This window comes from Camarhynchus parvulus, chromosome 1, assembly GCF_901933205.1.
Source record: "Camarhynchus parvulus chromosome 1, STF_HiC, whole genome shotgun sequence".
NCBI classification, from domain to species: Eukaryota; Metazoa; Chordata; class Aves; order Passeriformes; family Thraupidae; genus Camarhynchus; species Camarhynchus parvulus.
In genome coordinates, this window is record NC_044571.1 from 66,353,938 (window position 1) to 66,379,068 (window position 25,131).

The 25,131-nt window shown below is 35.7% G+C and overlaps 1 protein-coding gene across 13 annotated transcripts in view; it reads right to left on the reverse strand.

Annotated features, from left to right (window-relative positions):
• NBEA (neurobeachin) overlaps nt 1–25,131 on the reverse strand; it is a 453,637-nt gene that overhangs the window by 25,802 nt on the left and 402,704 nt on the right. For all 13 annotated transcript variants that reach the window (XM_030944908.1, XM_030944837.1, XM_030944889.1 and 10 more), the window contains one exon: nt 19,007–19,174. In XM_030944908.1, coding sequence (XP_030800768.1) covers nt 19,007–19,174 — 168 coding nt within the window. The remainder of the gene's footprint in view (nt 1–19,006; nt 19,175–25,131) is intronic.

Genomic DNA, 25,131 nt, shown 5'->3' on the forward strand with positions numbered 1-25,131 from the left:
AAATACTAATATTAACAATATCAGTACATATCAGTGTGATATATACTCCCACATATATATTTTCAGAACATTAATTTCCATTTTTAGTTTTTTTTTTTTTTCAAATAATTATCAAGGTTAATTCTAATTTTTGAAAGAATTCTGTGTTGAAATAGGAGTGTGAATTATATTTGGCAGCAATAATGAAAAAAACCCAGATCTTCCTCTCCTGCCCTTTAGAGTGATCCCTTAAATGATACTTATGTTCTCTCACAGGAGCACTGAAATGAATTATTAATTGTTTATCAATGCAGTCCAGTTCTAATTTACACATTTACTTTCGTGTTGTCCCGTCTTGGCAAATTCTGATTGCTTGTCTGTAAATTCCGCACAAATAAATATTACTGGCTTTTCCTCTCAGTTCAAGTAGATTTATGGAGGCAATAGAGGAGGAGAACGAGAAGCAGAATACAATAACAAACTCACATGAATTTTTCAGATTATGAGGAATGGACACTCAAAATGCAATTATCAAAAGCAGCTGTTATTTTACAGCTGAAAATGTGCTGGTAAATGCTCACATACTGCACGATCCCATAATTTTAAAACATTTCAGTTAATGGTGAGTCCTTTTGTAACCAGAACAAATACAGAACCAAGACCTTGATATTCAGGGAATATTCAATATTTTTACTGTCTTGCATTTACAAGACAACTGCCTGTCCCCCACCCCATGGATAGTAATGTTATCCTTTTCAGTCAAAATACCATTTGTAAAACTGACACCTCTTAGAAGCACTAAAGAAACTGAACAATGCTGGTTTAAAAATACCCATAACACTCAGGTACTGCACTGCTACTGCACTATAGTCTGCACACCACCACTGCTGTGCACAGCTACAGCTGGTACTGCTCTCTGGAGCTCATGGTACTCACAAAGGACAGAAAAACCTCGTCAAAACATAACACAGAAGATAAACATAAGCACACAGAGATAAAGTGACTGGCCCAAGGGTATTCCTAACGCTGCCTCCTATCAGATAACTTGACACAAAATGAAAAGCAGGTACAAAACAGATCTGTGAATAATAATGTAATACATTGATTTGTTTACAAGAGAACTCTGGCTGTATCTAAGGCTAATCTGAAAACTGGTAAGTGTACACCACAGGTTTTCTTGAGCTGTAAATCATCAAACTTTAGATTTATTTAGTGGTCTTAAACATTTAATTCTAATCAATCTATTCCTTTTCTCCCATCAGATCTTGAGTATTGTGTGCAAAGTGCAGCACCACTCCCCAAGATCCACATTCTAGTAAATTTAATACAAATTTTAATAAAATCAAGTTTATTCTCATTTCACCTTCAAATGGCCTTCATGCAGAAACAATATAAGCTTGGAATTCAGTGGCTGCCAGATTTAAAGCTTTCAGAACAGCAAAATGGCAATTATATTAGTTTTCCTCAATAAGGTGTTGCAGAAAAGCTATTTAGTGAGCTGATTTGAGAATCCCTACTGTTTTTAATACACATAAAATGAGATTTGTACTCCAGACACTTCAGGGAGTATCTGTTAGGATATGATCATGTATTCAGAAAAATAAAATGGCTCTTAGCATATTATTTGATAATAGTAGGTTAGAATGAGGAAAAAAATCCACAAACTTGCTGGCAATTCCAAGTTTAAAATTAGTCAATCTCACACAAGCTAATTTATACACTCAAACAAAATGCAACTTTATAGGATTTAATAATGGTCATTTAAAAGTAATATAAATACATATCTATTATATATTTGCATACATTTTGGTCAAAAAATCAATATATCAGATAACTAAATCTTATGAATAATACAGTGATCAATATCCTCAATGTTTTTGCTCAAAGAAAGTAATTTATTGGTTCCCAATTTTTATGCTTAAGGGTGGACTGCTCATTCACGAGGACACTGGGATGCTGCCCTGCACCCTGGAGAGTGAGGCCTTAGTGTCAGTTTCTCATGGAATGAAGAGTTCAATACATCTGCTTTGCTCATTAATCAGTCTACTGAAGTACTGGGGTTTAATTCGCATTGAAATAAATACAAGCATGTTACTAATCAATCCATGCATTCTGTTTCTTTCAGGGCAAGAATTACTTTTAGTGGTCAAAGGCAATGCCTCTACCAGGAAGAAGTGAAACAACAGAAACAGAGATGCACAGGCAAAAGAGTTGTGAAGAGAAAGAAGAAGAGAAGAGAAGAGAAGAGAAGAGAAGAGAAGAGAAGAGAAGAGAAGAGAAGAGAAGAGAAGAGAAGAGAAGAGAAGAGAAGAGAAGAGAAGAGAAGAGAAGAGAAGAGAAGAGAAGAGAAGAGAAGAGAAAAGAGATTATTTTCAGTTAAAAGGGGCCAGCAATGATCACCCTGTTCAACACCTGACTGCTGGCCAAAAGCTGAAGCATATAACAACAAGGGCACTGTCCAAAAGTCTCTTAAGCACTCACAGGCTTGGGGCATCATCCATGCCTCTGGGAAGCCTGTTCCAATAGCTGATCAATCTCTCAGTAAGGAAATGCTTCCTATTGTCCGGTCCATACTTTCCCACATGCAGCTTTGAACTATTCGCATGTTCTATCACTGTATCCCAAGGAGAAGAAGCCATGTTCCTCTTGAGGAAGCCCTGCTGAATACATGTCCACAGCAGGGTTTTCCCAGGCTGGCTCCACTGGGGGCTGGATATCCCAACAGTGAAGTGAGCTCTGCCAGCTGCACTCCTGGAACACAGCTTCTGTGGTTTGGGAGACAATTCACACACTCCAAAGCTGCTCTGCAGCTTGAATGAAAGCATGGCAAATAGGGGTGGTTGGCATATTCATTTCAGAAGCACAGTCCTAATCTAAATGCAAATACTAGAACTGACTCATGTGAAACACCACAGAAATTAAGGTTTTGTTTGCTTGCTGACACACCTCTGCAAAAAGGGTAAGCCATGAAGCAGTTTATTTTTAGCATTCTTTTTCTCTAAAAAGGTTCTTTAGAAATGCAGATAAAATCAACAAGGAAGATATTAACAGCGTGTTTCATTGGTAAAATCCCCTTTGCTGAGAGAGATGCCTGGTGATTTACCTAACACAAGAAACATAAAAGCATGAGCACTTTTTCTATAAATCATGGAGGGAAGAAAGAAATTCCTGAAAATCAGACTGCGCTGCAGACAATAGTTTTATTTTTATGTGAAGTACTCTCGTTTTATTAACCTTCATTGATTACCACAATGATCAGAAAACTTTAAAAAAAATTTATCATTGTCTGTTTTTATTACTTTTTATTTTTTAACATGTTCAGGCTTCTTACGACTAATTCCCATAATCCTGATGTGTTTTATTCCTTGTTACCACACTGAAATTTTTCTATAATCCATTTTCCCCTGTGCATGGGGACTGAGTCCAATGAAAAGTGAAAATCTGTAGGCATTAGAGAAATATGCACCACAGCAATAGTCATCCAACACTGCCGTTCCTGAAAGTTTATTTCATTTTTGCATCCAAGTAAACATAGGAATCCTTTATGCACTCTCCCTCCTGTGCATCCAGCACACTCAGCAGCCCCCAAGCACTGTCTTCTTCAGAGCAAATAAGATTGACAGCCCTTTGGTGGGCAACATAAACAGCTTGAAGTGTTTTTGTTTTGTACGAGTGGTGTGAGATATTGCTTTTTTCTTTGCATCTGCAGATGTTAAGCAGCACTAGTATCTTCAGGATTTTTGATAAGTTGATTAAGAATATTGAATTCCATTTTATTACTGTATGTTTGGAGGAAAGAAGTGCTGTAGTTTAAACACAAGCAATGACTCAACTGCTCTGGAGGCTTCAATACAGTCAGTTATTTAATCAGGATACTCAAGGGACTGAAAGATGGGCACTGAAATGGATTTTCTCCACAGGTCACTTCTTTATTAATTTAACAATGGAGAAGGGGCATCCTTAAGCTCATTTCCCTCACAGGAGGTATCTCACTGGATCCTGTGTGCAATTAAATGGCTCCCTAGCAGAACACAAACAGCTCAAACCTGACCTTCAGCTTCCCCCCAGAGCTCTCCACCCCTGAACTCCTTCTTCATTCCCCTGTGAAAGGAGAGAGTGCTATGAAAGGAATGAGAATGTGAAAGGTAAGATCTCCTATTCTCTTTACAGGCATGAGTCATATTGGTGATCTTGTCTGTCTCAGGGAGTGCTGCCTACTACCTCTCACATTTACCTCATGAAGCTACTAATTGTGATACCTAGTTCTCCCCTCTTTCACCTTTATTTTATCTCCCTCTCATCCTCGGCCCTGGTACTTCAATATGACTCTCATGACAAAAAAAATATTTTAAACACTGCCAGCTTAAGCAAGCATTTAGTTAATGGACAGCAAGTGGGAAATAAATTCAATACATCTCACAAACAAACCAGAGCAGATGAAGCAAAAATACCATAAAGATAAATATCCTGCAGGCAGGCAGGACAGGTTTAGCTAAAAGTGTTCTTTACTCTTTCATGCATTCTCTCACTACTAAAGTTCACACTTGCCTGAGTACAAATGCTTCCATTCCCCTGAAAATTGTGAAGAACTTCCTTAGGCTGAAAATGGCTGATATCAAGGAATTAAGTGCTCCCCTCCCTTCCTAACTATACCAGAAGGAAAAGAAAAATCCTATAATTTTGTCCCTTCCAACTCTGCACAGAACAAAGGAATTTAGCACTGATATAACGAAATTCTCCCATTATATTACACTGAAACCTAAAAAAAATCTGTTTTACTCTTAAGCAAAAAGATGACCCCAAATTCCTCTAACAAAGTCTGAGTTGTTACTGGGGCTTCTCAGGCCACGCTGCTCATTTCATCACATTCTTTTTACAGCTCCGATAACTTTTTAAAATGTGGGTCTTGCTTCCAGTCCATGCCAAACAATTCCACTGCCTTTTCTTCCATGCTGTTTTGCTGTATAAAAAGACAAATAGGAAGCATCCCTCTGCTCATAGAGTTCATGCTGTGCAAAACCCTAAACATATCCCAGAAGTGAAGAAAGTAATATATTTCTTTATAATTTTGTTTACAAATACATTCAAGATTGTTTTTCTTTTTTTTTTTCTGTTTTGTATAGTCTATCCTGGGCTTGAGTATTTCAGCTGGAATCTACCTACAACAATCATCTTTTCCAACTGCCTGACCACTTCAGGGCTGACCAAAAGATAAAGAATGTTGTTAAGGCCGTCATACAAATGCCTCTTAAACACTGAGAGGCCTCAGGCATTGGCCACCTCTCTAGGAAGTCTGTTCCAGTGGCTGACCACATACTCAGAAAAGAAAAGCTTCCTAATGTTAAGTATAGACTTCCCCTTTGAACCGTTTTCATGCGTCCCTGAATATAGAGGGAAGTGCTCAGCATCTTCCTCTCCAGCCTCTTCTCAGGTAGCTTTAGAAACTAATGAAGTCATCCACCACATAAAAAACATTTTTTTATTCTCATTTCATGCAATTATTGTCTTCAGTTGAACCATTGTATTTCTTATGTTCATGTTTGTAATTATTTCTGTCCCATATAGATTGGTAACATTTACTGAAACTCTTGTATTCATTGAAGTCATGCCAAATAAAATCATTGCTCTGTCATCATTCCTTCAAATCTGTATTAAGTTTGTAAAACAAAATGTTGCTTTCTTTGATCATTAAGTCACTGAGCACAAAGATTAAAAAATGTTTTACTGCTAAATTAATTTCTAAGAGATATAATAGCATGATTCAATAATTCATCAAATATGTAACTTGATGACATATAGTTAAGGTTTTGAAACCTAGGCAATCAGGATTTTTTATTTTTAGATACTGAAATTTGCCCTTAAATCATTTCTCAATAAGCACCTAATGATCAACCTCAGAAACAAGGATTCCTCTCAATTTAAAAAACAATTTAATCTTTTCGAAAGGCATTAATTCATTTCTTTTAAAATAAAAAAAATTGCTGTTGTTTTTGGATTATAAATATTTAAAGTGACTGTCTGAAATAATTTCTTATCACTTAAACTCTACCTATATAAGAAAATGCTTCCATATCCTCTTCATTATTCAGACACCAACCCTGATGGTCAGATTCAAAAAGCTAGATGGGCAAAAGCTCTGTGTGATTTGTTGGCTGAGAGGCCAGTCTAGATGATCTTTCCCACCTAGTGTTTAGGTGTATGGAACAAACTTCTCTTTGACATCTTGATTCTGCACTGCAAATTACTAAAATGTACACCGGCAACATGGAATTTCCTTTTTGACACTACTCCTTTATGTTACTCCTTTATAGGATAGTAATAAAAGCATTACAACATACAAAATTGCAGATGTGTCCTAGTTTGTATTTGCAAACCAAACCAAACCAAACCAGATGCATTTCCTCAATGTGACTCCCATTTTATAACTCCTGTAACTAAGAAAAAGTCCTCACACTTAGGCCTTAGCAAGATCTGACTCTGAATATCATATTCAGAGTGAACATGGTGTTCAGTTCATCTGCCCAAACTATTGCTTTCTTCTTGAGTTTGCAGTGCTGGTTTAAAGTTTCAGGAAACTCAAGCTCTTCTTGTTACTTACACTCCTTTAGAAGCTATTCTTGCCAGCATCTGTCTTTTTCTTTAAAAAAAATTCTACCAGTACAGTCTTAGCTTTTACATATTTCTTGTCATTCCTACTCAGGAGTCTTTGCTTTCAAGCCAAGTGTTTCCATTATGTCATCCTTTAACTAATTTATTTTTCTCTTTTGCATATGAAATTCAAGCCAGGATGATGAAATCTTAATTCATAATGTTAGATCTTTGGGATGGTTGTCTGTTGGGTTTTATTTTTTTAAACAGGGGAAACTCATGAAACACACATTGCTTTTTAAAAAGGCTCCTAGGATTCTAAGTGCACTACCTCCAGTAATGGTTATTTCTAAAGCAATACTAACTTTGTTCCATTTTCTTAAGTAAGAAATAAAAAGTCTTCTGAATTTTTAAATACAGGTTCTCTTCTCACTGGAACCACTACAGATTTTCAAACTCTACAAAAGATAAAGTAAAAGAATAATAATTTTTAAAAAAAGATAACTCTAATTATCATCCTCTGGTTGGCAGTCACTAAAATTTACAGGCATTTAAAAAAAATACAAAACCACTGCTTCTGTCTGGGATGCTACAATTGTTTCCACATGTGAAAGGCAGTGTGTTACAGCAAGACTGAAGTTCCAGCTGTGCCAGGCTAAAAATTGACAGCAGTACTTTTCAATACACTACCAACTGCATTTAGAAGTCTGCTAAATTTTAGAAGTCAAAAAAAAGTATGTGAAATAAAGCCTCTGTTTTTTTTTAGAAATGCCTAACTAGATTATCCTATGCAATACCTCAATTAATTCACTAGTTAAAATATAAGTCCCAAAGGTCAAGACTACAAAAAACCCCATGAAGTTTTGGGAAGGCCATAAATATAATTCCTCTCCATTAACCACACCAAGAGCTGTCTATTCCTATGGTAATTCCCTCATTTCTACAAGGCTCCCAATGACTGCCTTTCTAACCCTTTCTCTTCCTCCTTCTCCTCCTCAACAAAAGCTCCAAATGTCTATTCTATTCTTTTCCTCTCTTTATTGTTCATTTGTCTTATCCTACTCTCTCCCTCAAGAAGACAGGAGTTCTGTAAATGCCCACCTTCACATGCAATTCCATTTCTTTCCTTCATCCCTCATTATTATTTCTTTTCAGACAGAGAGGCTTCTCACCCTGACCTGTCCAGTTAAACTCTATGGCACATGCAAGGCTTTAATCTGGACAAAAACTTGATACTGCTTTTGGTTCTAGTATTTAAAAATTATTTTTAAAAGATCTTAAACTCACACATCACTGATCCATGATTGTTTATACTGACCAGAATAATGAGCTGAAAGCAGAACCTAGTTATTCTGTGGAAATGAAGACAGTGGTATTACACATTCATAGTCCTACAACAATAAAGCTCCAAATCCTGTGCAGGAGTAAAGAAGCTACAAAAAGAGGGAAGGTCCTTGTGAAAAATTTCTTGTTATTTTCCTCTCCACTGAGGCAGAAGAAAGGAACTTCTACTGTTCATGAAGATCTCCTGGGGAAAAATACATGAAGCAAACTGCAGTCTGGACAAAACAGCAAAAGTGAGCATCTTTGCCCGTATTCCACAGTCTGGTCTGGAAAGAAGAAGCAGTCAGCCTAACCTCCACTCACAGCTTTCAACAGGCCAATGCAGCAAGTGAAAAAAACCATGGTATTTTTGAGGAAATGCTGGGATTGAATAATTCTGAAGGATTCCTGACTTTCAAGATGGATGTCTATTTCATGAGCCATGAATGGTCACAGAAGCAGAAAGAGCTTGGCTTGCTGCTTCCTGCACAGCTGCCAGAAAAAAAGGAAAAACTAACCAGGATGAGAATAAAATACAAGCACCCTAGACTTGTTAAATTCTTGGGGAGTAATTGGGATTGAAGCCAAGGAAGTAGTATTGGGCTATTTCCCATGGTTTTCAGAGATGCTTATGTCATCCAAATAGTCTACTGCCTCTTACACACTGCAAAATTTTACTCTGTACAGACAGAAGAGAAAGCTGTTTTGTGACCTCATCAGGTTTAATTCTATTTATTAGTTCTCCTCATCTTTTATTTTTTTAAGACACTCTGTGTTTTTAATAGTCATTTTGAGGAGCACAGAGTCCTTTAAGCATAGGCATCCTATTCATAAAGAGGCAACAGTAATACCAGTAGGAGTTTTTACTGAAACTTTGAAACTTCATCCTTTTTTTTCTAATTAATTTTTTTTGTGACCAGGAGTTTTCACAGTGCATGCTTACAGATGATTTAAGCTATGCTTTTTATTTTAACAGCTAAATTGTGAGCCTCTAAAAATTAAAAATTAAACCTTTAAAAAATAAACAATAAATGCATGTAAAGTTTCTGCAATGACAGCCTAGTTTGGGAGGGAATGATTTTTTAAACAAAACTACATCAATAATTCCAACTCTTCCATGATTTTTCTGTCCATCAACTGAATTTATACTTTTTTAAGAAGTCCCAAGTTTTTTCCTTACTCTTCCATTTCAGTTACATTTCCCTCCTCTATACTCTCCTCCTTTTGTTCTAGGAAATACATATGTTTGCATTTTATTCTGTAAAAATACTACACATTTTGGGTCACCTCCAGACAAATTTAGCAATATAAGAAATAAATAAAGAACTGCAAGTATTTAGGACAATATTTAATTTTTGTGACTTGGAGTCAATTACATGCAATTGGTTTTGGTTGCAGGATCTGTAGCAAACTATGCTTGCTGTATAGCATTCTATACAGGGTAAATGCTCAGGACACCTACACAAATTTTAAACCCATTGACTTTGGTCTACTTAAATCACCAAAGCATCAACTACTCTCACAGGGTCTTAAACAATGAAGGGCTCCAAAGACCTGGCTGTCTGGAAAAATTTTCACCCATAATGAATCAATTAAAAAACCAAATTCTGCAATATTTTTTCAGAAATTAAAAAATTTTAAACATATTCCTGAATTAAAACAGAAAAAAATCACAGTAACATAGAATGGAAGTTAATGTAGTCAAGGGAGGCACAGATTAATGCAGTTACTTACAACACAGTTGTTTTCCTGTTATGCTTGAAGCTATCACCATAACAAAGCATAACAAAATAAAAGATACAGGTGAAAAAAGCCACAATTTTTCCATCTTCCCACATTGCACATTCTTCCTAAAAATCCATTTTCACAGTGCTTGCTCATTCTAGTTTAAGATGATCCGTTTAATGATGCTTCTACAATATCTCTTATGAGATGCGTACACTCAAATTACAGCCTATAGACCTCTGGAAATTTCTGCAATGATGTCTAAACTTTCATATGCAAATTTGACCCTGTAAGTGCTAATTAATCTGGCACCAGACCTAAAAATATCCCCATATACATTGGCATCAGCAACTCTCCATATTCCTGCCTTTCTGCCACACATCTCCTTTGACTCTTATTTTCTGTCAAGCTCTTGAAATCCTGTCCCTAAGTCAGTCTTCTACTCTCATCACTAGGATGCTCTTCCCTGAACTCTCTGAGATCTTTTTAGTAAACCCACATACAAAATAACACAGCAAGAGAAAGTTCAACCAAAACTTAAAAGAAAGGGTCTCTATTAGCAATTGTTCATACCCTGCAGTAATTTTGCCAGTAGCTGAAAAGAATTCAGATAATCATAAGCAAGTAGTCCTTTGATCTGCTGAGTCACTTGACATCTTTTATGTAGAAGTAAATAAATGAAGGTATAAGTTTAAGTCTAAAGAATATAATTGTTGTGGAAAATAGATGTTATTAATACTTCAAATAATTAGTGACCTTTGCTGCCAGAAGAATGACTTACACATGTTTCAGTGTAGAACATACGCATCATATTTATTTCTACTTATTTTTACAATTAAGAACTTCCCCTTCAGGAAAACACAAAAAGAAAATGAGGAAAAACAGGGAAGTAAAGAGCAGAACAGGCCTTCTGAAAGCTGGGCTATAATAAAAGAGGAAAGGCTACTTAATCATCAAAGAATGCATTTTAGCTGTGATGTTTTTTCTTCTGGTTTATTATTGAAATAAAACATGATGACTGAAGACATTTTTAATGCTTGGAAAGCAGAACAGGCTCAGAAAACCACGGTTTCTCATATGTGTATTTTATTCTTGTTTTAGAAACATATAACTGTAGAAAATGAAAAATGCTACTTCATGTTCTACTTCTGCTTTGACAAAAAGAAATCTCAAACCCCTTGAATAAAATGTTTTCTTGTTAATGAAATAAAACAAAGTAAAGAATGTGGCAATATAACATTAGTGGCTTCATTTTTCATCTGAACAGAAAGTAAATGCAGGCCTATTTCTTTGCTCTTAGCTCTGCCTTTCTATCACAAATCATCTGTCTTGTTCCCACCTTAAGAAGGTGCACTGAGATTTTGAAAGCCCATACTCCTTCCTACAAATTGTGCTTATGATGAGGCTCCAGCCATCTGCCAGCCTTCAATTTATCCACGGCTGGACATAAGATCTATTTCAGAGAACAGGCAAACCTTCAAAACTCACATCTGAAAAAGGACTGATGGGGAATAGGTAAAACATATGTACTGAAAGGTGTCGTGTATAGTATTCATCAGGTTTCAGTGTATATTAGAATTTCAGTTTTGGAACAAGGTTATACTGTTATATTCAAAATAAATGTTTTCAGTTATTTGTAGGGTTTAGTTTATAAAGAAATAATTTTGTTTGGGTTGTTTCCCAGAACACATTCTTCAAAACTTCACTTTGTTCTTGACATAAATTGAAAACAATAATATAGATATACTGTATACAGGCTTCAAAATGGCATTAAAGAGGCACATTATCAATATGTTTAAAACATTTAGAAAGCTCAGCTTTGCATCTTTCTAAGTGAATGACTAGATACTTAGACTGAGTAATATCTGTTCCAATAAACTACTCTGTGGGAAGTGTTTTGAATAATGGTTAATTTATGCTGAGGTAATGACAGCATAATACAACTGAAATCTGTGCTAATAGGAAAAAAGAAGCCCCTTCCAGCTATTTCTGTTACAATTGGCTGCAGTTATTTTCACATCTCTCTCCCCCCTGCATAAAATATTGCTTTAAATGTATGTGAAAATGCTTGTTGCTAATTTTAAAAATCAATAATTGGTACCTGTCATCCATATGGAGGAAAAAAAAACCCCAGACAATAAAGAAGAAATTTTCATGCACAAGACCGATATTTTATATATTTCTGCAATAAAAGGGAGCAATTGTGGTTAATGTTCTTTCCATATCAGCAAAACATTAAACTCAGTTTGGGTAAGACTCCAGGGTTTGAAATGCACATGAAATTTCTAATATAGATGAGAATGGGCAAAACAATTTATTCCAAATAATACTTCAGGTAGGCTGAAGTATTAGAAGGTATTTTTCTGGAATACGTATTATTTACAAATTCACTGCAGTATAGATGAATGAATGACCTGAAATGTGTAATAAATAGGCTGATTCAAGTCTCATCAGCTCTTACCATCAGCTCTTCCATTTGAATGCTCAGTGTAAATCTGGTGGTACTCTTTGAGTGGCAGTGCTTAGCTCTGCCTGGATAAAGAGCATTTTAATCACAAGTACAATAAAAAATAAACAAATCCCAAACCTTCTAATGGGTCATTTTGGACAAAACCTCCACCTGTATGCCACAAACAAATACCACTTGTTTTACTTTAAGAGACTTTTCTTAATTCTGAAAAGGTTCTGAATTCCTATAAACATGTAACAGCATGATCCAGGAATGGTCATGAATTCAGATCATGGATTCTTTGAAGTACTGACTATCTCTCATCTGTAATACATTCATTAACAGGAGATATCATGATCAATCATTGATCAATCTAACTGTGGATAATTGTTTTAAGCAATGGTAGAATGACATTTTTAAATTGGAGTCCTATGGACCAGAATATGATTTTTGACTTCTTGTCATAAATGGCTTGTGTTACTTAGGGTAGGTCCAGCCAAAAAGTAATTTCATAGTCAAATTGGATGCATAATTAAAATGTTTTGGTGATTCTCAAGAAAACACCTTCTGAAACCCCTTTCCTCTGAACAACAAACATATGGAAGTGCACACATTAATATCCAAATGGAAACTTATACATTGGGCAATTACTGTGTAGTAACTGACCTCATGCAATTGATATTATTTCCTTATTGAATATTCTGATTTAATAGAATCTGTCTTTTCCTATATTCTGCAGGATTCTGTAGGTATAAGATTCTGCAGGAATCTTAACTTACAGAAATAAATATCTTACCCTCAAAAAATCCCTGTGTTTTGCTTCTTGATTTTATCATAACAAAGTGACAGCGAATTAAAGCTCTCCCTTTTCCATTTAGAGAAGGATACAGAGCTCTGAAACTCACCAGAAAGACATACAAATTATTATATTATGTCCATACACATTCCCAGTGTGAAACATTTAAAAATCCATTAATATTCTGTTGAAAATCCCTTAATGCAATAAAACACACAGGCCAAATATAGTACAAAATAATAAAGGAGGTTTTTTTCCCCAAACCAGTATAAATTTGGTTTAATTTGGAAAAAAATCCTTGTTCTGTGTTTCTAGGAAAAACATTATTTGGGATTAAGAAGAAGTAGATTTCTTGATAAAATTCAATAGAATGCAATAAACATTTCTTAGAGAATAGAGACTAGAGAATAGAGCTCTTAGCATACAGGAAAATAATTTCTACTTTGATGATAGCTTTTACTTGAATTCCTTAACTTTGAAAAAAGCAGATTTGATACTACATGCAGCTTCTAACTAATTTCACCACTATCCATATTCACACTTAAACAGGACTGCTCCTAGAAAGGAAGCAAAGACCATTTCTTGTATGGAGGCAATTAAATACAAGTGAACATATAAGTGGCCAGTGCTGTGGGTACAATTCAATCAAGCAGATCCATAGGGGTGGTTTTGATATTCTTGTCACATCAAAGAAACAACTCCCAGAAGAAAAAGATCTTAACAAGTTAAAAATGAAATCAGAATAAATATGAATAACTGAGAGAAAGGAAGAACAAGCACTTGGTGGCAAGGGCTGGGGTTACCTTGTAAGTGTTATATAGTCCTATTAGAATAGTGTGTTAATTTTTTCCTCATAAATTTGCCAGGTTCAGTCACCAGGGAAGGGCTAGCACTCCAGCTCCCTTTGTTAAAGATATATCTATCTTGCTGAGTCTTGACAGCCCTATCATGTCAGCCCTCTGTAGTAGCAAAAAGTGTTTCAGCAAGAAGAGGGGGAAAAAAAAGAAAGGAGGAAAAAAAAAAAAGTGAAAACTGATGTGATCTACTCTGCTTCCTGTGGGCATATTTCACTATAGCAGATCCAGAGGGATGCTTTGTTATTCCTGTCAGATCAAAGAAAGAGATAACAGAAGAAAATATAAGAGGAAAAATATCACCCAGAAATGAGGGTAGCTGAAAAGCACTGCAAGACTACCACATCATTATGACTTTTCAAATTATTTAAATATGCTAAATATCAAGTCATCACCAAAGAAATAAATATTGCATAGGCCATATGCTCTGTTAGCTGCCAGAAAAACTATCCTACTAGGATTAGTTTATGGGCACAGCAACTGCCTGTCAAACACTCACAATTTTAATCATTTTTCAATTTGCTGTGTGCGTTGCAAGTATGCTCAGGTATCTTGACAGGTGCTAGGGAAAAATATCTGAGCCCACCAGGTTCACACTGCCTTGCTTTACCTATGTCCTTGCAATAATTCCTGCTGGACTGGGGAGATGCAAGCATATGGTGAAGATGCAACAGTCACAGGAAAGTCATTGTTCTGCGCTGCTAAGTTGGATTTGCAGCTCAACACAAGGATGATACAAAGATAGCCTTAAGTTCAAAGCAAACCAAAAGCTGAAATGATTTTTTGAAATATTTCTAATCACAAACAAGGTGAAAGTGTAAAAAAAGGGAAATTAACAGAGATCTGGCTATGATTTAAAAAAAAAACCAAAATAATTTAAAACACCCCAAACAGTACTTTTCTGCAAGTTAGATGTGTTTTCAGTACCACATGTGATTAGCCTTTTATGCACTAAGCTGTCTACTTAATTATCTTGTGTTTCATCTACAAGACATTAAATTAACGTAGTAATAAATAAAAATAATTTTTTCTCATCTGTTGCCTTTTCTAATAACCAGTATGGCTGTGTTGTTTCCTTTCAGCCGCAACACTTTGTGTCATCCAAGTTCCTAAACTGAAGTCAATGGATTTTTGAGTGCCCTCATTTCCAGGTGTTTGGTGAAAAAAGGAGCTTCTAAAATCTACAGGTATTCTGGGAGACACCAGAGGAGGAACTACATTTTACCAAAGAAGTGGAGCCGCAACATCAAAGCACTATAAATAAACCGTATTTCCTATATTGTTCTTTATATATTAGCATTCTCAGCATCAAATCCCTGAAGTCAGCCAAGTCTGTCTAGTGGAAAAGGATTTGGATTATGATGTAAACTAACAGTAAAGACAATTCCAAATAACATCTAATGTCCAATATAACTACTGTTTACATATTAAAAAGAGGTACAGGCTTTGTACCAGGGATGTTCTGTCATGTTTCTCCACAGGAGAAGACTGTCATGGTAAAGTTCATTATCAATTACTGCCTTACAAGTACAAGATGAGTTAAGCTGTCATAATTTTCTCAGCCAGAAATCCTGTGCTGTCAAAGAATGTCAATTTTTAATCTGACAAAAGGAAGAAAATTATCTGTTATTCTGACCTCTAATTTCTTGACATTTTAATGCTGTAATTGCTGTGGTTAGTGCTGCAACCATTATTCCACCTGTCAAGTAAGAATGAATCAATATCCTTAAGCTGTTCAAGTTCAAGCTTCCACCTCACTGCTTTTACTTTAAAAAAGGTTGAAGCGGAAAAAAAAAGGGATTTGGGGCCTGGAAAATGTTCATTTTATTTTGTTACACTTCTTTTTCCTCCTTATTACAATATGAAAATCATTTTTCAATATGTGACTAAGAGAGGATTACAGCTGATAGAACTGGAGAATTTACCAATTTCTAATCATAAAAGATTGAAACAATGAAATTCAATTTTATACTTTTATTCCATAGGGCATGTAAATCAGGACTTTGCTGTTGTCCTTGTAACAACCTGAGGTAAATTATCATGATCAATTATTTTTAGTGGTATCAGAAATTATGAAGTCGTTTGAAAAAATCAAAATTGATTATGTTGAAATGAAACCATTTTCTTCTATCCATCGAGTGCAGATCTTAAGTTGCCAAAGAGGTTTTCCAGGGGCAGTTGTATGTGATTTCACAGACTGAAGTGATCTAAAACTTAACACTATCCCAGTATTATGATTCCTATCAGGAGGAATTTTCTATATGGAAACTGAAGAAAGGAAATCAGATGGAAAATCTGCTATTTAACAGATCTGCAAAGAACAATAACACAGGATGGCCATTTTTCCAATGCTAAACAGTAGAGATTTCTTGGAGAGCTCCCAAAGCATATGAGAAAAATGTAAGGAATGGCAGGGTTCAGTTGTTCCACTGCTGAATATTTTTCTGTAGATAGATGACTACAGAAGTAAGTTTAATATTTTTCACAGAAAGCTAAGAACATATTTTTTAGTGGTTAAGTGACGTGCTCAGGTAAAGGCTGAAAGTGAAAGGGCCAAGGTACGGCATAAACAGGTCACAGGGCTATGACCACCTTTTCCACATTTTTAAATTACATCTTTCAATCAGCTCAGACTAAATGGGAGGATATTTTTATTTGGAGACTTATTTGACTGGATAGATTCATCTGGGACTCAGTTCAATATGAAATTAGTTATGGCCACAGTTACTGCCATACTTGAGCCCACTGGCCTGATAATGGCTGCTGCCAGTAAGGTTGTATTGATTGGCTTATTTTACAGCCATATATTAAAAACATTCACCATCTTCTGTGTCCTTCACAGGACCACAATATTGTAGTATATTTACAAAATAAACATGAAGATAATTTGTATACTAAGAGATGCACTTTCCTGGATAACTGCAGGGTGCAATTAATTCTAAATTGCAGTGTTTCTAAATTAAAATGCCAGATACCACCATTTGCCACTGTAAAATATGATAAACAATTTTTATCACTATATTAAAGGTGCTGGTGTTCTTATCCTTAATCCCTGTATTTAAAAGGGGTCTTCAGAGGCTTTTAAAATATATTTTTGTTTTTAATTTATTTTCTGGAATATTTACCAAAAGTCAGAATAAAGTCAAACCCAAACAACCACAAATTGAACAACAAAAAAGCAAAAACCCCATAATATATACTGTCAACAGAAACATGACTATCAAATACATGGTCCTCTATATCATCAAGATGTCAAATGCTTTATTATTGGCCAGAGAATGTGCACTAGTTTCATAAACAGATCCCAGGAAAACAGAAAGCAAGTCTAAATCCATCTATATTTAAACATGTTCTGTAAACCCTGATTAAAAATTAATTCAAAGTACTTTTTAATGTTCTTATGACAAACCAAAAATCAACAGTCCTGAGATCTCTTGGAAGTAAAAGCATACTATTTTTAAATGGATTACAACTTTATTATCTATGCATAACAAAAATAATGAGGATTTATTTTTTCTGGTAATTTTTCCTTCTCATTGCTATCAATGAAATTTATGTACAAATCTAACTTATTGTAATGAAGATTAAGTTTTGCTTGTAGAAATTTATAGTGTAAATTGCCTAAGAAGATGTTTACATGTTATTGACTTAAAGGGCATGGGTTAGATGTACAAGTGAGTGAACAAAAACGTCTTCATGAATTTTCTTAAATTTCTGATGACAAGATATGCAAGCAAGTAGAGCCCCAGGAGAGCTGAAGAGTCTCATCATGTCATAAGATGTTAGATAAGGTGCACAGACAGACAGACCTCAATCCTACAAGCTACCCTGTGGGAGTAGACCCTAAAAGTCAAGACATAGGAGTCTGCCCATGCAGAGCAGGACCCTAAGCCATGCAAATCCCTTGTGTTCATGTTGCTTGACACCTGCTTTATACTTTAAAAAACATTGCTTCTTCTTATCTCTAGAAGAGCCTGACTCTTCTCATGCTCAAAGTTTTAAATTCAGAAAATTATTATACAGATGTCAGCATTAAATATTTGAGGCAGGGGGAGTCAAAGCAATTGTGGCCAGTCCTAAAACTAAGAAAATATTAGTTGTTTAGAAAATCTAAGCTTTATGGTACATGTAGTTAAAATCCAGTTCTAGGAAGTCTGGGGTCTAAATGGTTTTTTAGTTCTGCTCCTAAAAAATCACCAAATGTAACAGAATGCAGCAATGCACTGGTAAAAAAAAAAAAACAAACAATGAAACAACCAACCAAACAAACAAAAAAACCCCACCAAAACCCCAAATCAAACCAAAACAAAACCAAACCAAATTAGAAAAAAAAAAATAAACAAAAAAACCCACCCATGACAAAACTTAGTTAGCTGAATGAATGCTTTCTGGAATCTTCTTTCTGAAATCTGTAGATTTCTGTCTGCAATATTGGAAACAAACAAACAAACAAACAAAACCCCATTGCCTGGTAATGTACATTATTCCTGTTTTGCATACAGCAGATGGCAGCTATCTGGGGGAATGGAAGATTGTGTGTAGAGCTTCATCACAGCAGTACTCATCTAGCAGCTGTTGCTTCCTCACACTTTCTACCAAATTTCAATTGTTTTAGCCAACAAATGAATGTTGCTAGAAAATCATCATGTAAATTAATAGGTACTAGAAAACCATCATTAAAATGATTAGTCTTAGTGAAAACAAATACAGTCACTGGAAGGAAATGTGTTTAAAATTTAAAACACTCACTTGTATATATTGCAAAAGTATATATATATTTCATTCATATACATATATTCATAAGTACTTGAACGCACAACAAATAGAAAGCATTTTCTATTTCAATAACAGTTTGATTATACTTCATTTGATTAAAAATAATTTAAATATTTGCTACAGTCACTCTAGAAAATACATTCTTTCTCAGACACATTTTCACCATCATCTGACTGTAAAGGTTAGATTTTTGTTCTCTATTACTAAGATGCAGGTTTTTTCCAGTTTTTCAGTTCTACTAAGTGAACTTAATACAAGTAAATTATAAAACATAGCAGAGACTATATTAAAGAATATGCATCGCAATGTAATTTCCTACACCATAACTGAATATTAAATCTATTAGGTTCATTTGTTTCATTGCTAGTTTATTCTTATTGCTTCTGAAATCACCTGGGGCCTAAATTCTGAATCAAGTCAAACACATCCATTTTGTTCAGCAGTGAAAGATGGAAAAAGTACCATTTCTTGTGAGATGACAGCAGATTTTAGCATGAAATGACAGTAAGCACCTACCTCCCTGAGGACAGGATCAGTGATACTGTCCAGGTTCACAGAGCCTTCATATGTTAGGTAGTGGAAAACGTTGAGTGCACGCACGGCTTCTGGTCCTCGTTGCTTGTAGCCAAATATAAGGTCAATCCACTGATGAAGTTGACATGATACAAACTCACTTTCCAGGGCCTGCAAGTGAAATTCAGGATTAGGAAGTAACTGAGAAAACATAGCAGGCATCACTACATTTTCTCTTCAGACTTATTTGATATATTTGAAATCTTTCAAACATTAAAAAAATTAACTTATTCTATTGAGAGAAACATCAAAAAGATAGTATCTTTTTCCTTTACCTTTATATCATGCTAATTTTCTTCTCGGCTACTGAGTTTCTCCCAGCTGCAAGTATTTTAATAATTTATGGGATTTTCAATTAGGCTAGTTAATTTGTCAAAAAAAAAAGATAGAAATGGGAAAGAGAATTCAAAAAAGCAGTCTTCCAACTAATTTTCAAACTAGTTATAATTAGTCTTAAATCTAAAATGGAAATTCCTCCATTGTTTTTTATCACACTGCAACTACTCAGCAGGAACACTTCCCAGCTAGGACAGAGCTTCATGTCTTTCTGAGAAAATTTCAGATTTTACAAGCTGATAAACTTTGGGAAAAGATTCATTTTTTTCATTTACATTAAAAGGAGGCTGCTTCAGAACTTATCATCAGGTGCTGTAGTACCATGCCATGCCCTGTTTACTGGCAGCAGCCCCCTTCTCACCACCCCACAAGCAGGACTAGCCTCAGACAAGGCAAACCATGCCTAGGTCATCATGTAACCATTCCTCAGAGATCTTCCCTGTAATGCTCCTCATGGAAGAAGAACTCTCTTTGCTTTCGTGGAAAACTGGACACTTTTCTGTCAAAACCAGTGACTATTATCTCTGATGAAAATGGATGGGAAGGCTCAGGCTTAAGAGCTGACATGTAGCTCAGTTTTCAAGGGCTTAAGTTCAGCATACCATAAAAAGCCATAAAGAAATCTTGCAGGCAACCATACAAAATTTTGTTATTTCCTTTTCAAAATCAGAAGCCATCATATGCATAATGCAATATTATTAAAATAGCATGAACATTGCTGAATACTAAATAATATTAAACTAATACTATTTAGTTTCATCTCATGCCTCCCAACAAATAATTTTAAAATGCCATGTCCTTAATTATATTATACTATGCATGTTCAAAATGATACAATCAGCAACTACATCATTCCATATAATCTTTTCCATTGGACTTTTACATCATTTAGAGTGTAAGATGCTAGCATGCAAGGATAAAATTAAGTATACCACAACAACAACCAATAAAGCATTTCCTTACTTTTAAATGCTCAATTTTTAATGTTCTTTTTGTATGTAATAAAGTTTTTTTAAGAATTTAGAATTTAAAGCCGGTTATCTTTCTAGCATCCACCTCAAATCCATATGCAGCAAAATTAACATTATTTTTCCTATAATATTAAGAGCATTTCAGGAAAACAGCAGAAATTTTGATTACTCAAAGATCAGACAATATGTTTGAAAAAAATTGATGCTTGGTTTAAATGAGAGTATTTCACACTTTTCTCATCTAATATCCTCTCACTGGTGTTAGAATCATAAAAACATGGAACCATTGGGCAATGTGAGTTAGAAGGGACCTTAAAAGGTCGTTTAGTTCAACCCCACTGCAATGAACAGAGACATCTTCAACTACTTCAGATTGCTTAGAGCCTTGTCCTGTCTGACCTTGAATGCTCCCAGAGATGAGACATTCACCACATCTCTGGGCAACTTGTTCCGGTGTTTCACCATCCTACAAACTATAAAAAATTTCTTCTTTATATCTTGTCTGATTTATTTTCTTTTCCTTTAATGCCATTACCCACTGCCATAACTCAACAAGTTCTGTTAAAAATTTGTCCCTATCTTTCTCATAGGACCGTTTAAGTACTGGAAGATCACAATAAGGTCTCCCCAGAGTCTTCTCAAGGCTGGACAATCCCAGCTGTCCCAGCCTGTCTTCATAGGAGAGATAATCCAGAACCTGGTCCTCTTTGTTACCTTCCTGTGGACCCACTCTAACAGGTCCATGTCCTTCCTGAGGATCCCAGAGCTGGAAGCAGGACTGCAGGTGGGGTCCCTCCAGAGCAGAGCAGAGCAGAGGAGCAGAAACATCTCCCTCGACCTGCTGTTCATGCTGCTTTTAATGCAGATTAGGATGAGGTTGGCCTTCCAACCTGCAAACAGACTTTACTGGCTCATGTCCAGTCCCTCATCCACCAGCATCCCCATGTCATTTTGGCAGGGCTGCTCTCCATCTGTTGTCCCCCAGACTGTGTGGATACTGGGGGTTGCTCTGACCTTCCCAGGAAAGTGGTCAGTAGTTCCCAGGACCCTCCTTTCTACCTTTTTTTTAAATGGGGGCAATGTTGTCCTTTTTCCAATCACCAGGGATTTCTCCTGACTGCCATTTCATGGAGAAGTGGCTTGACAACTAGGTCATTACCTCAGGACTCTGGGATACAACTCATCAGGTGCCATAGACACATGCTCAGGTTCCTCCGGAGGCCACCAACTTGATCTCTTAAAGTGGGAGGGACTTTGCTCCCCAAGGCCCCATTTTGCAGTATAGTAACTCGAGAGGTGTGGGAAGAGAGGTTGCCATTGATGATTCAAGTAAAAAGTACCCTGAATGCCTTGTTCATTGTGACCAATTTATCAGTCTTGTTCATGAGTGGTACTGCACTTTTTTTGACCTTTCAAGTTAAAAGACTCAAGAGAGTTGAACACATATGTTATATTTCCCTAAGGCAGTTTCCACTTGCATGACCAGCCCTTACTCAGCACCTTTTCATTCTAGAGAAGGTCTTACTGACCCTGGCAGGTCTGGAGAACTTATATTTCACATGGATAAATAGTTATTTAATAATGTGTTAAATTATCTACTTTTTAACAGCTGCATATCATGTCTTTGTCTCCAATTATTTAAACATACTTATTGTACTGTGTTTACAGGTATAATGGTCCTTAATTCCTCGGGGAAAACCTTAGTTTCTTGAAGAAACTTTGAGGAAATTTATAGCAAGGGAATATAATTATTTTGAGCTATATATTTCAGAAGAGTGGAAGCTGCATGGTTTGGTGCAGAATTCAGGGAAAGGACCAGAGTAGAAGGTGGAGAGAGGAGCCAGGGCTGTGAAGAAGAAGGGCTCCTCATGGGCCTGAGCACTGCATAGCCTCCAGCTGCAGGGTGAACTGGGTGCTGTGTGATGTTCATGGCCTCCCAACCGGGGCATCCTGTGGGGTATGGCACCAGGCATGAAAAGCAGGAAAGGTGCTCTCAAGGAAGGGCCACCAAAATGCTACAAAGTCCCACCCCACCCTCAGTGGCTCAAGGCTTTATAATCTGGATTTAGTTTAGTCTGGGGAAAGCTTCTTGTATCAGGTCTGACCTGGTTTCTTCCAAGTACTTCTGCAACGCTACTCATGCGATACTTGCAGAATCCTCTCCCTAATTTGCTCTAATGCACAGGCTACTCCACCTCCATGTAAGTGCCTCCTGAAAATTTATGAGCTGTTCACTGTCAACGGTACATCGTTTGGTTTCTCAAGAATATGCAATGGTCAGTAGGGAATAGGGTGAGGGAATTTTCTGTATAAGACATAATTTGTAGATACAGTAGGAAAAACATACAGAAAAAGACAACAATAATATCCTTAAAATAGGCTGGTGATGGCCATAAAAATCAGCACTTTGGATTTAAATTATTTTGAGGGCTTTAATTTTATGAACATTTTTAATATGAACTATAAAAACATTTTAAAAATTAATAATTATTGCTGATATAATTATGCAATATCTATATAATTTGTAATATGGTTTTTAAAGATTCTTAAATAGAAATGAGCCAACATCCACCTTGTTATCTATCATAACTAATTTGTACATAAAACAGAGTTTTATTCAAGCACTCCTAAAATGATCTTGTTTGAACAATTATTAGGGCTTCATTTTCAAATAGCAGAATTCCAGTCAAGTTTTTTTTCATTAGTTTTGCTTTAAGGAAGGTATTTAACATGTTATTGTTTCCAGTAGAGTGACTTTTATTGTTAATAGGTAAATTACAAGCGTTATTATACATCTAGTGTATACATATTTTGTGGGTTTTCATGTTTACAGGCAAATGTATGCACATATGTTCCAAAATCTGACCTGTAGCTGTTGTAAAATAGAAAGAGGTATTAGTAAGTTGATTTTAAAACTAAATAAAGTTATTATAAACCAAATTACTTCTTACTATAGCTCTACTCTGACCTTTATGAATGCTGCACCCTTTGCCCTATGCTCATTCTAATTTGATATTAAAGGTATTTTTCACAGGCATGTCAGTAGGAGGCAGTGGTTTTTATTGTAATACAGACTGTATGCTGTGTAAAACATCAGAACTTCTGGATTTATAAAATATATATCCAGGTATTTTTTGTCACCAGAGAAGTGGAAAACCCTAATGCTGCCACTTGTCTGGACCATGGTTGCACCTTCTCTTTCTGCAGTTCCTGCCTTGCCCTCCATATCCAAATGCTGTCTGTCTCTCCAAAAAGCTTTCCATCTTGCTATTAAATTATATGCAATATATTTAAAGATATTTTCTTATAATTACTCTGCGATAGTTTGATTTTACAGATCTGCTCAAAACCAGATCATCAGCAATTTCAGCCTGTGAGCTGGGTTTCTCTCCTTTCCCCTCGTATCCATGGTCCTCTGCAGTGATTGCGGATTCTCTCCACCAAATATTTCTCTTCCTCAGTTACCATTCCTTGCACTCATCAAAGTGAAATCCTTGACTATCCTCATCAAGTATTTCAGGCAATACTGCTATCTGAGATTAGCTATGTTCTTTTAAGCAATGTAATATTTTAATAGAAGTGACAAAGAAGTACACTATACAGATTTGGGTTATTCAGGGATGTCTGCAGAGAAACTGATCCTTTATGTAAGCATCTTCATGATATAAGTAAGATTCTTCAGCAGTATAGCAAGTTTAAAAAAATCACTGCTATAAGTAATTAAAAAATCTGAAGTAGATTGAAACTCCTTTTGCCTCAATAAGTTTTACTTGCATAACCTTGGCAATACACAAAATAAAACCAAAGTGACTTTTGAGGAAGTAATTTCTATTCTTATCTACTGCTTATCTGGTAGAAAAGAAATATCAATTGCTGCTGAATCACAATTCAAGGAAGAGGAAAAGATCTTCCAGATTTTCATAGCACAGAGATTTCATACTAGATATTTCTAATGACTATTCAAGAAGCTTTTTAATTATGAAATACTATGCATGCTTCTGAATAGCCAGGGAATGGTACAAAAATGCAATTGGCAGGCAGCAGAAGAGTGCAAATAAATCATTTCAGAGACAGAAAGAAAATTCAATCCTAGTAACAGTTATGTAATAGGAACAAAATATGTATAACAAAAACAAGACATGGTTTAGTCTTTCAAAAATATAATTTATCATGAATACATTTTTCTCGGCACTGCAATTTGTAATTTAATATGTGCATAAGCCATAATTAAAATATCATTATAATTAACTTTGAATTACACAATCTTGCATCTTTTGTTTCAAAACTAAAGAATGCTTATTATAAAAGCTGTGCTTCAGTGTTTCACAGTGGTATTCCCTGCCTTGATTTAACATGCTTGACTTACTGACTGAGTCTGTTCTATTTCTGGCTCTCGGACTGCTCTGAGTCTGTGGGGACTGAGAGGCTGAGTAGGACTACAGATGCACATCTGTGGAAGGTTTTATGCGTGGATTTTTTTCCCCTGGTAAACTGGGAGATTATGATTGATGAGCCCAGCATTAGGGTAATGTTATCAGGGACACTTTCTGCCTCTGTCCTTTGTACCGTTGCTGAGGTCAGACCATAATCATGTTAGCATTGAACATAGTGCTTTATTAATGTTTCATGAGTAACTCCACAGTAATCAGTCTAGCTTTGTATGGATAAATAAAACTGCTACAACAATCCCTGATGTATAAATCGAATGTTGAAGATACTGTAATAGGGCTTGAAAGTAACTTGACTGTCTTTTCCAGGCTT